The sequence below is a fragment of the Sinohyriopsis cumingii genome, chromosome 13, assembly GCF_028554795.1.
Source record: "Sinohyriopsis cumingii isolate HCF-2022 chromosome 13, ASM2855479v2, whole genome shotgun sequence".
Taxonomy (NCBI): domain Eukaryota; kingdom Metazoa; phylum Mollusca; class Bivalvia; order Unionida; family Unionidae; genus Sinohyriopsis; species Sinohyriopsis cumingii.
Genome location: NC_142973.1, coordinates 26,330,609 through 26,344,761, shown reverse-complemented (window position 1 = coordinate 26,344,761; position 14,153 = coordinate 26,330,609). Strand labels below are relative to the sequence as shown.

Sequence of the window (14,153 nt, the reverse complement as noted above, 5' to 3'; positions counted from 1 at the left end):
ATTTATAATAAGATTTCTCTTAGTTCCATTAGACTAATACCAATTTTTATCTAATGTGAAATTTACTAGTCTCTGACTAGAGGAATAATGTTAGTTTCTAACCGCATACATAGACCAGTTTTCAGAATCCTGGATCTATGTCTGAGAATTGTGTAAACAAATGTAATTTACAATAATATTATTCTATAGTTATGGAATTTGATTTAAAAAAAAAAACATTATTCTGTAGGTTTGTTATTGTAATTTTAAATGATATTATTATGTAGTTTGGGATATTTTAATTTAATCAGAAATATTTTCAATAATTTCGGTAGGGCATTTTAAAATAACATTATTCTATGGTTTTTGGTATTTTAATACACATAACACGAATCTATCGTTTCGGTATTGCACAGCAATATTTTATTGTTTTGGTATCTTAATTGAGCTTAACATTATTCTATATATGTTGGTATTTTGATTTAAAATCGCATTATTCTATTGTTTTACTATTTTAATTAAAATAACATTATTCATTTTTTTACTACGAGGCACACTTTTCCTGAAAATTAGGTCGAAGGTGACCAACACTAGCATGTCCGTTTGTCTGCTGACACTAATCAGATTACATTTTATCTTTTATTTGTTTGACGGTTAAACACTGTAAATCCTCCAGGATCCAATCGATATACTCCTCACGTTCTCTCATTTTGATTGTAATTCCAGCAGTGAGCGCCTTGTTTTGGAATTCCGAGATTTTGCGAGATAACCCGAGAGCGTTATTTTCAGGTACTGCGAAGGACACACGGTACTAATGGTATGGAGAAATGGGAACCAGCCTAGAAATGGGTAAAATAGAGTATATGTGGGTTTGGCTGACCAGGATTGGTTAATAATGTAAGTTATGTTGTAGGAAAAAGAACCTTCTGAGAGCTTATCCTAGTTATAAGTGAAAAAACTGAGACATTGTTTTATTGAAGGAATTTCAGTCCTTTAACAGTCTTGAGTTTGGAACACTCAGTACTAAATTTAGTAACTGACTCTTTGATGCGGAATTGAAAGCACATGACTTAAAAACATGCAGGTCGAGAAAATGCCTCGGCTCATATCCTTTCCTCTACACAGAAGCTGACATCCAGGTTTCATCAATACTGATAAATATAGGTTTGATCATGAGCACTCACAAATTTAAAGTTATTGAATTTTTAATATCATGGGGTTTGCATAGGTTTACTAGTACCGTGAGTCCTGAAACTTGTCTATTCTTTGAATTGGCATAGTAAAGTTTACGACATCTTTAAGTTGTAATATAAATACACATTTGCCTACATCAAACATGTAAGCTATTTTTTTCTTGGTGCTGTATTGTTTTAACTATCCTGCACTGAATTATATTCTTTAAAATGTTTGAAAACAATAAACGAAATTTTTTCATTTCTCGAATGTTTTTCATTGAAGCATCTAGCTTTTAACTGAAATGTGCATCCTATAAAAACTTGTAAACAAATAGGCATTATCCCTGGATACTGGTATTGTTGCTTTCATGTGATGTTTTATTCCATATAATGCTGATTTGATCCATTATTTAAGATACGATCAGAAATCTACTTCGTTATCTCAATACTCAGCAACTGCGATACTGAATATACATATTTTGTTTGTGTCTAGGTATGATGCTCTGTTGTGTGCTATACGTTGGTGTTGTAAGTCTTCACGAGTGGGTTGGTATAACAACATTATTATAATGATCTCGAATAATAGCATGGCTACATTTTCTACAGAGCCAGACGCAGTCATACACTGTACATGCGTCTCTTTATTCCAGTTTCAGATGTGACGGAGATGAATGTGTGAGTTACAGATCATCATGCATACAGACTATCCTCAGCTGCTCTAATATTTAGGCTTTATGCAGAATCTTTTGTCACTGTCATTGAAGATGGACGAAACTTAGAAGTGCAATCTTGAGACGGGCAGTATGGACTTACTGGTAATAGGAACCAATATCTTATAAACAGAACGCAGATGTTTTCCATATTTAAGATCTAACCGGAATCTTGACCATTATTATCAAGCTTTCACAACGCACTCAGATACAGTGAAATTGTTGTTAGATCACTTCATCCACCTCTCTCTGTCTCTCTCCCTCTGAACGAAAACAACTACTGTGTACACTCAATCCTGATATTGTACGGGTTATCTCCCGTAATGGCTTCTGAAGGTTATGGTTAAAGTTTTTCGTATGTACATGGTTCATAAGGTCTCACTGGACAGTTTATCTGGTGAATTTTCATCCAACTATGACCAATTACAGAAAAATGAGAATAATTTTACACTGAAGAAACAAATAAGGACAAACTATTGATTTTTTTAGAAAGCATACATGTGAGATTTTGACTGCAGTAATCGGGTTAATTCCTGATGCAACTGATGGTTTTTATACTGAACCAACACTACCACCAACCCCTAAATTTTACACTAATTTTTGACAAGAAATAGCTATTTTGAATATTTTCCTGTGACAAGGCTGCTAAAAGAATCAGTATGTGCCTTATTCATGAATAACGTTCACTAGTACTATAACAAATTAGCATACTTTTAATCACCCCTCAACCATCTAGATATTTACCTCTGTAGCAGACACACATAAATACGTAAGCCAAGTCGGCAGCTCATTTGCAGCCCAAGTTACGCATTTGATCTCCAATGCTCATCTAACTGTGACAGGCAGTTACCAACAAGCCAACCTATTTCCAAGCCTAATTCAAAGTAAATCTAAACCACATTATAGATTTAGCTTATGTGTGAATTTATAAATGTTAGGCTTGTGATAATTAGGTTCATGCCTTCTACCTTAAAAATTAGGGGTGTCAAAATACGAAACTATCCAGTGAGACCTAAACCCATAGACAGATTTCCATAAAACGTGCGAGGAATTATTATGAAGGTAGGATAATTCATTCTGCGACAAGCTTTTTCGTCTCCTTTACCTTAAGGTCACATACGAATTATCATTAAAATTTTTGCTTCAGCTCTTTTATTGGGCTATTAATTACCAGATACAGTATTAAAATTAATCTGATTACAGAAAGTCCCCACTACTCGTTTTAAAGGGCTTTAGAAGCGCACATAATGTACTGGAAAAATCAAAACGCATTTATATTTAATTTTTGTTGCTGTCAAACCGTGCTGGAGAAAAAAAATAATAAGTAGAAGACTCAGCGAGTTGGGTCCTGTAAGAGTCCAACTTGATTTACCAAATAAAAATCAGCAGAAAAATTGACGATATGGCGTTTGAAAGAATTGGTACTCCAGAACAAATACTTTAAAAATAAAATCAGAAAGATGCAAACGATAACTGATAGGCTGTTCGAAAAACTACACACAAATTTCTAATCATTCAGTGAGATTATTCCTGTCGCATACAGATTCATGGACGGACCTGGTTATTATAATAATAACTTTGTACAGTAGTCCTGATGAAAGTATTTAATATGTAGGGAAGCAAATTTATGTGCGCGCATGTGCAATGTATATCATTGCATTCGTACTTTGTCATGTACCGTGTAAAACAAGGCTCTAGTCATTATATTTTTAGCTGAATTTGGAGGTGGTTTCGTATAAATCCGACGCTGCTGTCCATGGTGACGTTGGCTTGGAGGACGGTTTTGATTTTCTTGCAGTAAGGAAAACAAAGCTTGCTGAATAACGGGTCTGCAGAAATACGGAGGCTCTCGAGGGATCCTTCGGCCGACTCGGAAGAACGGGCCATGCAATGCGGTTCCTTGACCATTCGACGAAAGATGTGGAACCGGAAATACTTCGTTATCGTCAACTGGACGCCAGGAGTTACGTGTATCCCGTTGTTAAGTCGATATTATATATCACTATATGAGTGAAAATCAAATCACACACGCACATGTATATGTATGTATATATATATATATATATATATATATATATATATATATATATATATATATATATACTTTGATATCGTCCTTGGTGACATTCCATACCTTATTCGTATCTTTTGAAAGCCTTAATCATAGATGAATCATTGTTAATTTATGTGTTTAAATTGTAGACGTTGAACAGCCATTTTGTACAACAATATATTAATTATATTTGTTTATAAGTTCTATGTTGATTCTTGTTTGATTTAAGATACATGTTCTGATTAATTCCATTTAGAAATGAGATAATGTTTATTTTATCGGTGGTCTGACTTAGCACACATCATTTTGTTAAATCCGTTGGTGTACCTTATGCGTACGGATTTGGAGTCAGATTCGTTCATCGTTCGATTACATCATAAATAAACATCTCATTCGCTAAAATCTAATCCGCAACCTTGCTGCTTCATCCTGTTGCAATATACAAAAATGAGACACAATTTAATTAAGCCACATTTTAAAACGCGAAAGAAGAACACTGTATTGCAGAATTCTTAGCGACAAAATCCAAACTTCTGGAAAGGTTAGTCCAAATAGAATGTTAGCATGTCGCTTCATAGGTATGCAACAATGTAGAAGTGATTTCCCCATATCGTCAGCCGGACAAAGAAAGGAAAAAAATTGATGCCACCAAATGGAACCCCCAAAACTCATGGACAAACATTAGTTAAACATTTTTTTGAATGCGTGTTTCCTACCGTGACTGACACACAGTGTAAGCAGCTTGAGACCCCACAATTACTATCAAGGCAGCAAATACGATTTCGCGATAAGATGCAAGTAATTGACACACCAAAAAAAAAACAAAAAAACAACGAACCGATGGAACAGCAGGTATTAGAAGCAGTTAAACTTTTACTACGGACGTAAAAAAGGGGGATAACTCTCACCAGTGCTGTGGATGTAAACAATTCATATTTAGAACATGTGGAATCAGCCTTTGATGTTGTTGTTGCCAGGTTAAACGCCATTTTTCAGGAATCAGCCTTTGAAATGTATGAGAAACATACAGAGGAAGGAAAGAAATAGATGAGCGGAGAAACACACACGGCCAATAGCTACATTGTGGTGAAATGTTGCAAAATAATGAAATTAACAGGTGAGGTAGATGGACATTTAAGAGATCTTTAAAATAACTTTGAATAATTATAAACATGAATTCAAATATTATTGAAAATATACCATTACGTAAGTGATTCAAACAATTGTTCAAATATAGAGGTGTTACAAATGCCACTATAATTACAATTATGGTCAATGATACCAGCAACTGTTGCTGTATCCACATAAAATTTACATAAATATCCCACATACGGTAGTAAAGGAACAAGTGGTGACGGTGGTGCGAGGAATGGTAGTACAGAGTATTTCGTACACAACGTCAAATGAGATACTCCATTAATGCCAACATCTTTCTTCTTTTATCTTCTTTCACTTTTGTTGATTTGCAGTTAGATATCTCTGTTGTAAACACATATTAGTTTCTGTCGGTCATTATAACAATATTGCATGTATAATTTCCTTTAATATCTAATTAAAATGTTTAAATGTTCGCAATATATGCCTTCATAATCCTCATCGACCATATTATAAAAGTAAATATTATTTGAATGCGGAGAGAGAGAGAGAGAGAGAAACAGAGAGAGAGAGAGAAAAATGGGCTTATGCTTGTTGCTCAATCCTGTACATCTTTGTGGGGGTGTAGTGGTTGTCTAGGGGTGGGGTTCTTCTTATAGACTTTAACGAATTATGAGAAGTTCCCCTGGTCCTTATTCAGAAGGTTAATTCTGGACACTATATTATTTATTGACTAAATATATTTATGGCTACGAGCCCCCAGTCAGCAATGCCGACAGTTAAATTAAAAGAAATACAAAGATGAAATTTAAACAATGACAATTTAATAAATGAAATTTAAAAGAATTTAAAGTAATCAATGTCTCTCTTTCACCCAATGATCCCTTTGATCATCATTTGAGTTCACAGTGTGAGGAGATTTTTCCCTTCTTGAGTGCTACTCATCTAAATCTCTTCGTTCCCTTGTCTTTCTCTCCTTTCGTGATCTCCACTTCCGCTTCCTCTTCTATAATCCTTGTTCCTGCCGTTATCTTGACTTCCGGTTCCTCTTCTAGTATCCGGAACCCTTGACGATATCCCTTGAGGTCACCCGAAATTCACTCGGTATCTCTCACCGTCACCCGAAATTCTCTGAACTTCTCTCGTCCCCGAAATTCTCTGAAATTCTTTCGTCCCCCGAAAGCTTCCTGTTGAAAGGTATAATGCATTAGCATAGGGTTATAAAAATCTTCCCTCACACTACGTCACTGAACTGAACCATCAGTTTAAGGCGGGACATTTGGGTCGCGCATGCGCACACATCGAAATTCCCATACACTTCCGCCGCTTACAAAAATGGCGCCATAACACAATCACACAAAGGATTCAAATATCTACATACTGAGCCCTATCAGTATATACATACAAAATATTTCAAATACGATTGTACTAAAATATTACTACGATTAGTAATATGACTATCTATATATTTATATATATTTATATATATTTCCTACACAAGCGTACCAAATCCACAGTATTCACATTCAAATGGTGATAAACGGCAATCCGTTACTCAATGGCAAAATCTATCATTACGTAAACAAATTTCTTGTCTACCAAAATATAACTACGCAAAGAATTACAATATTAATTCTTATAGCGGCTAGCGAGCAATACAATTCTTCACAAATACAAATCGTCCTTTCAAAAGGGCGTAAACGTAATAATCCACGAAATAATATGCACACATATTACTAGCGAAAGAAGAGAACATTTTCGCCTCACAAATAAGGTGTACATAGTAACATTATGAATAATGATGCAACGAATCAACATCGTAATCAATCGTAAACAAAAGTACTAGCTAAAGTCATGAAAAAAATGCAAAATATTAAGGTCATAATTAACTATTCATACTTCAATACAAGTAAAATGTATACATACGACAAATTCTCTTCAATTAACAGCAGTCGTATCAAGCAGAATCAACGTAACATCAAACTTACCTGATCGAAGCTATTTCATGAATTTCCTAAATTCCGCCAATTTTTACGAATGGCTAACGGAGTGTGTGTCACTGCGACTCTTAAACACCAACTGACGAATTTCAGGCTTGTACCAGTCTTATGTCAGTTTCTCGAATCAAGTCCCACCTACAACGCATCCCGATTGGATGGCGACGGACTCTGGTCATTTGATCGAACTGTCAATCATAAAAATGTCAGTCTGTGTGTCCCCATGTACTGTCCAGCCTACCATTGTCGGCTTCCGGCTCTTTGAAGTTGTCTACGTCACGTGTTCCCAGGTACAAAGATTCCCGCCAGATTTCCACTCAAGAGCTCAAACAAAGACTGGGTTACGTAAGAGGATTAGCCAACTTAGGCACTTGGAAAAACAAAGCTTACCTGGCTCCACTTACAGACTTATAAATACATGTATAATACAAGGGGTTGGGGTAAAACATCACATCCCCCCACGCTTGAGAATAAAATCAGGATTTTATTCACTCAAACTAAAAAAGCAAAAGTGTTACACGATATAAAGAACAAAATCAGCAAAATGAACTAAATGCTAAACCGAGTATGAACACGAAAATATAACAAATGATCTATATCATTTCGGCGCTTCTACTCATGAAATCTGCGTCTACGTTTTCAGATCCTTTCACGTATCTGATCTGCATCTGGTACTGCTGTAAAAACAGCGACCATCGCATCAATCGACCATTGGACAACTTTGCCTGCGCCAGATAGGCGAGTGGTTGGTGGTCGGTCTCCAATATGAACTTACGTCCATATAGGTATCGCTCGAACCGTGATATGCCGAACACGATTCCAAGACATTCCCTCTCCGATACTGAGTAATTCTTCTCGGCAGCAGACAACTTCCGGCTGCCGTATGCGACAGGAAAAAGCGTCTTGTCATGCTCCTGGAGCAGTACTGCTCCCAGTCCCGTGTCGCATGCATCGGTGCGCAGAACGAATTCTTTATCCAAGTCCGGTAGACGAACAACTGCGTCGGATGTAAGTCTATCCTTTAGCGTTTGGAATGCGTGCTCACACGCATCTGTCCAAACGAACTTACTCGGGGTCCGTTTCTTGGTTAGGTCAGACAACGGGCCCGCAATCGCGCTGAAATTAGCGACATACCTCCGGTAATATCCGGCCAGTCCCAGGAATGACCTCACTTCCGTTTTCGTGGTGGGGCGTGCGGCGTTTCTCAACTGCTCCACCTTCTTTAACCCGAACTCGACAAGCGTCGTCCTCCCGGGTTTTTCTGTTAGCACGTCGGAATATCCGGCCAGCAAGGTCTCTATCTCGTTCCGCTGCCCTTCAGTTAACATGGGGTCACACTCCACGTCCGACGGAGTCTCGGCCCTCGTTAATGGACAGCTCGGGACAGTGTTAGCACCTTCCGTATCGCCTTCGATATCCTCGGTGACTATCGCTGCGACAACAAAATCGCTGGCGGTCTCCCTTTCCCGGTACCTCTTGAGCAAATTGGCATGGTACAATTTCTCTTTCGTCGGTAGCTGTATCCGGTAGGTTTGACCTCCGACCTTCTTGGTGACGACGTATGGACCCCTCCAGGAAACTTGCAACTTGTTGTGTTCCTGGGGCAACAACAACAACACTTTGTCCCCTACCTCAAACTGACGTGGTTTTGCGCGCTTATTGTAATTTTTCGCCTGTTGCGCCTTAGCTCGTTTGAGATTTTCTTGCGCGAGAGAACAAACCTCTTCCAGTTTGTTGCGCAAGTCCGCGACGTACTGGTAGGTAGTGCGTACTTCCTCTACAGCGTGGTCGTCTGTCCACAGCTGTCTCAGTACGGCGATTGGGCCGCGTACGGTTCTCCCGTACAAGAGTTCAAAGGGAGAGAACCCCAAACTCGCTTGCGGTACTTCCCGGTATGCAAAAAGCATGGCCGGAATATACCGGTCCCAATCCTTGGGGCGGCCTTCGCACAATTTCTTGAGCGTGTTTTTCAAGGTCCCATTAAACCGTTCGACCAATCCGTTACATTGGGGGTGATACGGTGTAGTCGTGAGGTGTTTAATCGACATGAGACGATTCACCTCCGCCATCACACGACTCATAAATTGTGTTCCTTGATCGGTCAAGATCTCGTCGGGCACTCCGACTCTTGACCAGATCGCAAACAGAGCTTCCGCGACGGTTTCCGTGTCAATGTTACGCAACGCAACGGCCTCCGGATAGCGTGTAGCATAATCGACAACCGTTAAAATATATCGATTTCCGTGCGCAGACGCGGGTTTTATCGGTCCGATTAAATCCATGGCAACACGTCTAAATGGTTCATCGATAAGGGGCGTACTCCCCAAAGGGATGGGTCGCTGATCCGTTTTCGGTGCCATTCTCTGGCATTTGTCACAGGAGAGACAGAACCGTTTTACGTCTCCCTGGACCCCTGGCCAGTAAAACTCTTTTACAAGACGGTCACGCGTCTTAGCAATTCCCATGTGTCCACCCATGAGACTCTCGTGTGCAAGTTTCAGTACTTCGCAACGCTTTTCCTTTGGCACGACGACTTGCTTGAAGTGTTCGTTGTGTTTCCTGGCGTGGCGATACAAGATTCCCTTCTTGTAGACAAACTTCACCGCGCCGTTCGGAGTTTCCCTTTCTGTTCCCGCTTCTGCGTGTTTGTGCAACTGCGCCAGAGTTGCGTCCTCCTGTTGCAGCTTCCTTAACTCCGCTGGAATAACATTACTAACCGGTGTCGATGTAACTTGGATTGGCTTTTGTTTCGGCTGTCGACTCATGGCCCTGGTTTCAACAGCACTCACTGGCATAGGTGTGCAGGTTTCGGGGTTCGGCTGGGGTAACACATAACGGCAACCCAATATGACGTCATGTGATAGCCCCTCCAAGCAAGCAGCTTCAATTTTCCCCTTCACGTATGGTGAATCGAGGTCAATGACAGCTACTGGTAATGAGTCACGCGCGCAGTTCGCGTACTGAACTTCTATTACCTCCCCTGTATAGTCCTCCGGCTTGACATATTTCTTGTCGACAAGCGCGGGGACGCTGCACCCAGTGTCATACAAGATGGTGGCGCCTTCACCATTGACAGTTGCGGCCGCAAGGTTGGCTGGGTTGCGACTCGCTTCCGGCACACCTTCCTTCTTAGCTACGACATTCACCTGGGTCTGCCTGCCCTTGGGACAGTCCCTGGCAAAATGCCCCAGGCGCTTGCAATTAAAACATGTCGGCGGCCCTCGCCGACTTGCAAGTCCTGGTTTCGTGGGTGAGGCCTGTCCAGGTCGATAGGCGGCAGCCCTACCTGTAGGTGCCCCTCCGACCTTCCCGTCGCCCTGACGGTTACGGACAGCCGGCTCAACCTCCCCCATACGACGCGACTCAGAGGGTCGGGGTCGGTCAGCAACCCCGGAACCTCCACTCTTCGAGTGCGCCTGCTCGTATCGCTCCGCCATGTTAGCGATCTCTTCGAGCGTCCGGTGTTCTCTTTCTGCTAAGAAAACTGTCAACTCGCGACGGTAAGTACCCAGGACATGTTCCTTGAGTATTACCTCGCGTAGCCCTTCGTACGTGCGTTCGACTTCGGCCATTTTCATCCACTTCTCAAATAAACCTCGAACACGGTTGTGGAATTGAGAGTGGGTCTCTGTTACCTTTTTCACCGAGTCCCGGAAAAGTTTCCGGTAAGTCTCGGCGGTCAGCCGATAATGGCAGAGAAGCGCCTTCTTGAGGGCAGTGTAGTCATCAGCCTCTTCTGCAGTTAAGCCGTGGTAGACTTCCCGAGCTGCACCTTGCAAAAAGGCTGAGACATTAATGGCCCAGTGCTGTTCAGGGACCTGATGAGCGCGTGCGAGTTTCTCAAACTGGACGAGAAAATCGTCAATAGCCTCCTCCCTATCATTGAAGCGTGACATGTTGATCTGGACTATCCGGTGGTCGATGAAAGGTCGGCCGGTTGTTCCAGAGCTTGTACTGGCGTCGTCCCGTCCGTTGGTCCTAACTTCAACTCTGACCTTTTCCATCTCCAGAGTGTGAGCGAGTCTGGCTAGCTCCAGCTCTTTCTGGGCGTCTCGGTCCGCTGCTTCTCGGTCCGCGGCTATCTTGGCTAACTCTTGGTCCGCTGCTATCTTGGCTAGTTCTCTCTGGGCTTCTCTTTCCGCTGCTTTTTCGGCCTTCCATTCCTTGATCCTTTCTTCTATAAAGGTTGCCAGGCGATCTCCCTCGTATCCAAGATCTTCCGACCCCATGGCGCGGTATTCCTTTATCATTTGTCGTTCGGTAGCCATTATATTAATGTAAAGTGATACCTTGTCTCAAAATTCAAACAATATACAGATATTTGTAATACCAGTTTAAATACTTACCTGTCGACAACAACTAGTTTCGTTCAGGTAAGATATTTGTTCGATATCTGCTTCACACGTACTGCTATGAATGGAAGATCTACAAAGCCTGCACATATGACAATAAAAATACAAGATGAGAAAATCACAAAATTTCAAATACAAAGAATGGAAAATATCTCACACTGTTCACTAATACTTCTACCAATAACTTTAAGTCCCAAAATAATATATATGTCTAATTCATATCCCGGACGAAGCGCCCACTGTGGGGGTGTGTGGTGGTTGTCTAGGGGTGGGGTTCTTCTTATAGACTTTAACGAATTATGAGAAGTTCCCCTGGTCCTTATTCAGAAGGTTAATTCTGGACACTATATTATTTATTGACTAAATATATTTATGGCTACGAGCCCCCAGTCAGCAATGCCGACAGTTAAATTAAAAGAAATACAAAGATGAAATTTAAACAATGACAATTTAATAAATGAAATTTAAAAGAATTTAAAGTAATCAATGTCTCTCTTTCACCCAATGATCCCTTTGATCATCATTTGAGTTCACAGTGTGAGGAGATTTTTCCCTTCTTGAGTGCTACTCATCTAAATCTCTTCGTTCCCTTGTCTTTCTCTCCTTTCGTGATCTCCACTTCCGCTTCCTCTTCTATAATCCTTGTTCCTGCCGTTATCTTGACTTCCGGTTCCTCTTCTAGTATCCGGAACCCTTGACGATATCCCTTGAGGTCACCCGAAATTCACTCGGTATCTCTCACCGTCACCCGAAATTCTCTGAACTTCTCTCGTCCCCGAAATTCTCTGAAATTCTTTCGTCCCCCGAAAGCTTCCTGTTGAAAGGTATAATGCATTAGCATAGGGTTATAAAAATCTTCCCTCACACTACGTCACTGAACTGAACCATCAGTTTAAGGCGGGACATTTGGGTCGCGCATGCGCACACATCGAAATTCCCATACACTTCCGCCGCTTACAAAAATGGCGCCATAACACAATCACACAAAGGATTCAAATATCTACATACTGAGCCCTATCAGTATATACATACAAAATATTTCAAATACGATTGTACTAAAATATTACTACGATTAGTAATATGACTATCTATATATTTATATATATTTATATATATTTCCTACACAAGCGTACCAAATCCACAGTATTCACATTCAAATGGTGATAAACGGCAATCCGTTACTCAATGGCAAAATCTATCATTACGTAAACAAATTTCTTGTCTACCAAAATATAACTACGCAAAGAATTACAATATTAATTCTTATAGCGGCTAGCGAGCAATACAATTCTTCACAAATACAAATCGTCCTTTCAAAAGGGCGTAAACGTAATAATCCACGAAATAATATGCACACATATTACTAGCGAAAGAAGAGAACATTTTCGCCTCACAAATAAGGTGTACATAGTAACATTATGAATAATGATGCAACGAATCAACATCGTAATCAATCGTAAACAAAAGTACTAGCTAAAGTCATGAAAAAAATGCAAAATATTAAGGTCATAATTAACTATTCATACTTCAATACAAGTAAAATGTATACATACGACAAATTCTCTTCAATTAACAGCAGTCGTATCAAGCAGAATCAACGTAACATCAAACTTACCTGATCGAAGCTATTTCATGAATTTCCTAAATTCCGCCAATTTTTACGAATGGCTAACGGAGTGTGTGTCACTGCGACTCTTAAACACCAACTGACGAATTTCAGGCTTGTACCAGTCTTATGTCAGTTTCTCGAATCAAGTCCCACCTACAACGCATCCCGATTGGATGGCGACGGACTCTGGTCATTTGATCGAACTGTCAATCATAAAAATGTCAGTCTGTGTGTCCCCATGTACTGTCCAGCCTACCATTGTCGGCTTCCGGCTCTTTGAAGTTGTCTACGTCACGTGTTCCCAGGTACAAAGATTCCCGCCAGATTTCCACTCAAGAGCTCAAACAAAGACTGGGTTACGTAAGAGGATTAGCCAACTTAGGCACTTGGAAAAACAAAGCTTACCTGGCTCCACTTACAGACTTATAAATACATGTATAATACAAGGGGTTGGGGTAAAACATCACAATCTTTTGAATGAGTTTATGCACTTTCCTCGATGACTTCCCTAAATAAATATTGTTTATACCAACGAGGCATGAAACATGTGGCAAAATCTTTGTTTGACCGATCCACAGAGACTAATAGAATCAGGAAAGGCCTTAGCAAAAGAGGGTCCCGAGGCATTGTTGGACCAAATCTGTCTAATCGGCCTAAGCCGGCTCTGGATAGAATATATGTTGGGGTTTGGACCGAGAAAAGGAAATCCCAGTCAAGGGATTATAATATTTGTCTCCTCCACGAGGCTATGCATCGTAAAGAGACATATAATACAACCCCGCGACTTGGATTTCCTAATCTTGGTGCAGACACCGACATAGATTATTTTTCTCACCCACTTTTTTCCAAACTAAATTAAACTAACCTTACACCTTTGCTATTTAGTAAGCAAATTCAAAACTCAGTATTGTTCAGGGACTATTATTGCTTCTCACTGTATATAAAGGTCATCCGGTTTGTTCTCTTTTATGAAAATCTGAATAATTATCTAAGTAGAATCTAGCTGTATATGCAGCTCTTAGAAATACAAAATCAAGAAAAGTTATAATTTGTAAGCGTTGAAAGTATTGCGCAATGAGCGTCTAGTGCCACGTGCTTTTGTTGTTCCAAATTCATGTACTGCGCATTAAGACGAATATGTTCAAGAGGGTAATAGCGTGACCTGTCGACCCCTAAGTACACA

At 40.2% G+C, this 14,153-nt stretch overlaps 1 protein-coding gene across 4 annotated transcripts; it reads right to left on the bottom strand.

The window, feature by feature from the left end:
* Positions 1 to 5,648: 5,648 nt before the first annotated feature.
* On the bottom strand, positions 5,649 to 13,436 carry LOC149785085 (uncharacterized). 4 transcript variants are annotated; one of them, XR_016425360.1, is made up of 2 exons: positions 7,001 to 13,436; positions 5,649 to 6,199 (listed from the first exon to the last, which is right to left on the bottom strand). XR_016425360.1 is itself a non-coding variant. In XM_089978828.1 (2 exons), exon 2 carries the CDS (start codon positions 11,275 to 11,277, stop codon positions 7,603 to 7,605), a length of 3,675 nt encoding a protein of 1,224 aa, XP_089834954.1. In that variant the 5' UTR covers positions 11,278 to 12,175; positions 12,915 to 13,436; the 3' UTR covers positions 5,652 to 7,602. The 4 variants fall into 4 exon arrangements, 2 of the variants coding, with proteins under 2 accessions (XP_089834954.1, XP_089834955.1); XR_016425359.1 differs by having other exon boundaries at positions 5,650 to 6,199; positions 6,939 to 13,436; XM_089978828.1 differs by having other exon boundaries at positions 5,652 to 12,175; positions 12,915 to 13,436.
* Positions 13,437 to 14,153: the final 717 nt, after the last annotated feature.

What these genes read in the sequence shown, in the direction of transcription:
- LOC149785085 (XM_089978828.1), bottom strand. Translation starts at nt 11,277, where the DNA reads ATGGCTACCGAACGACAAATGATAAAGGAATACCGCGCCATGGGGTCG.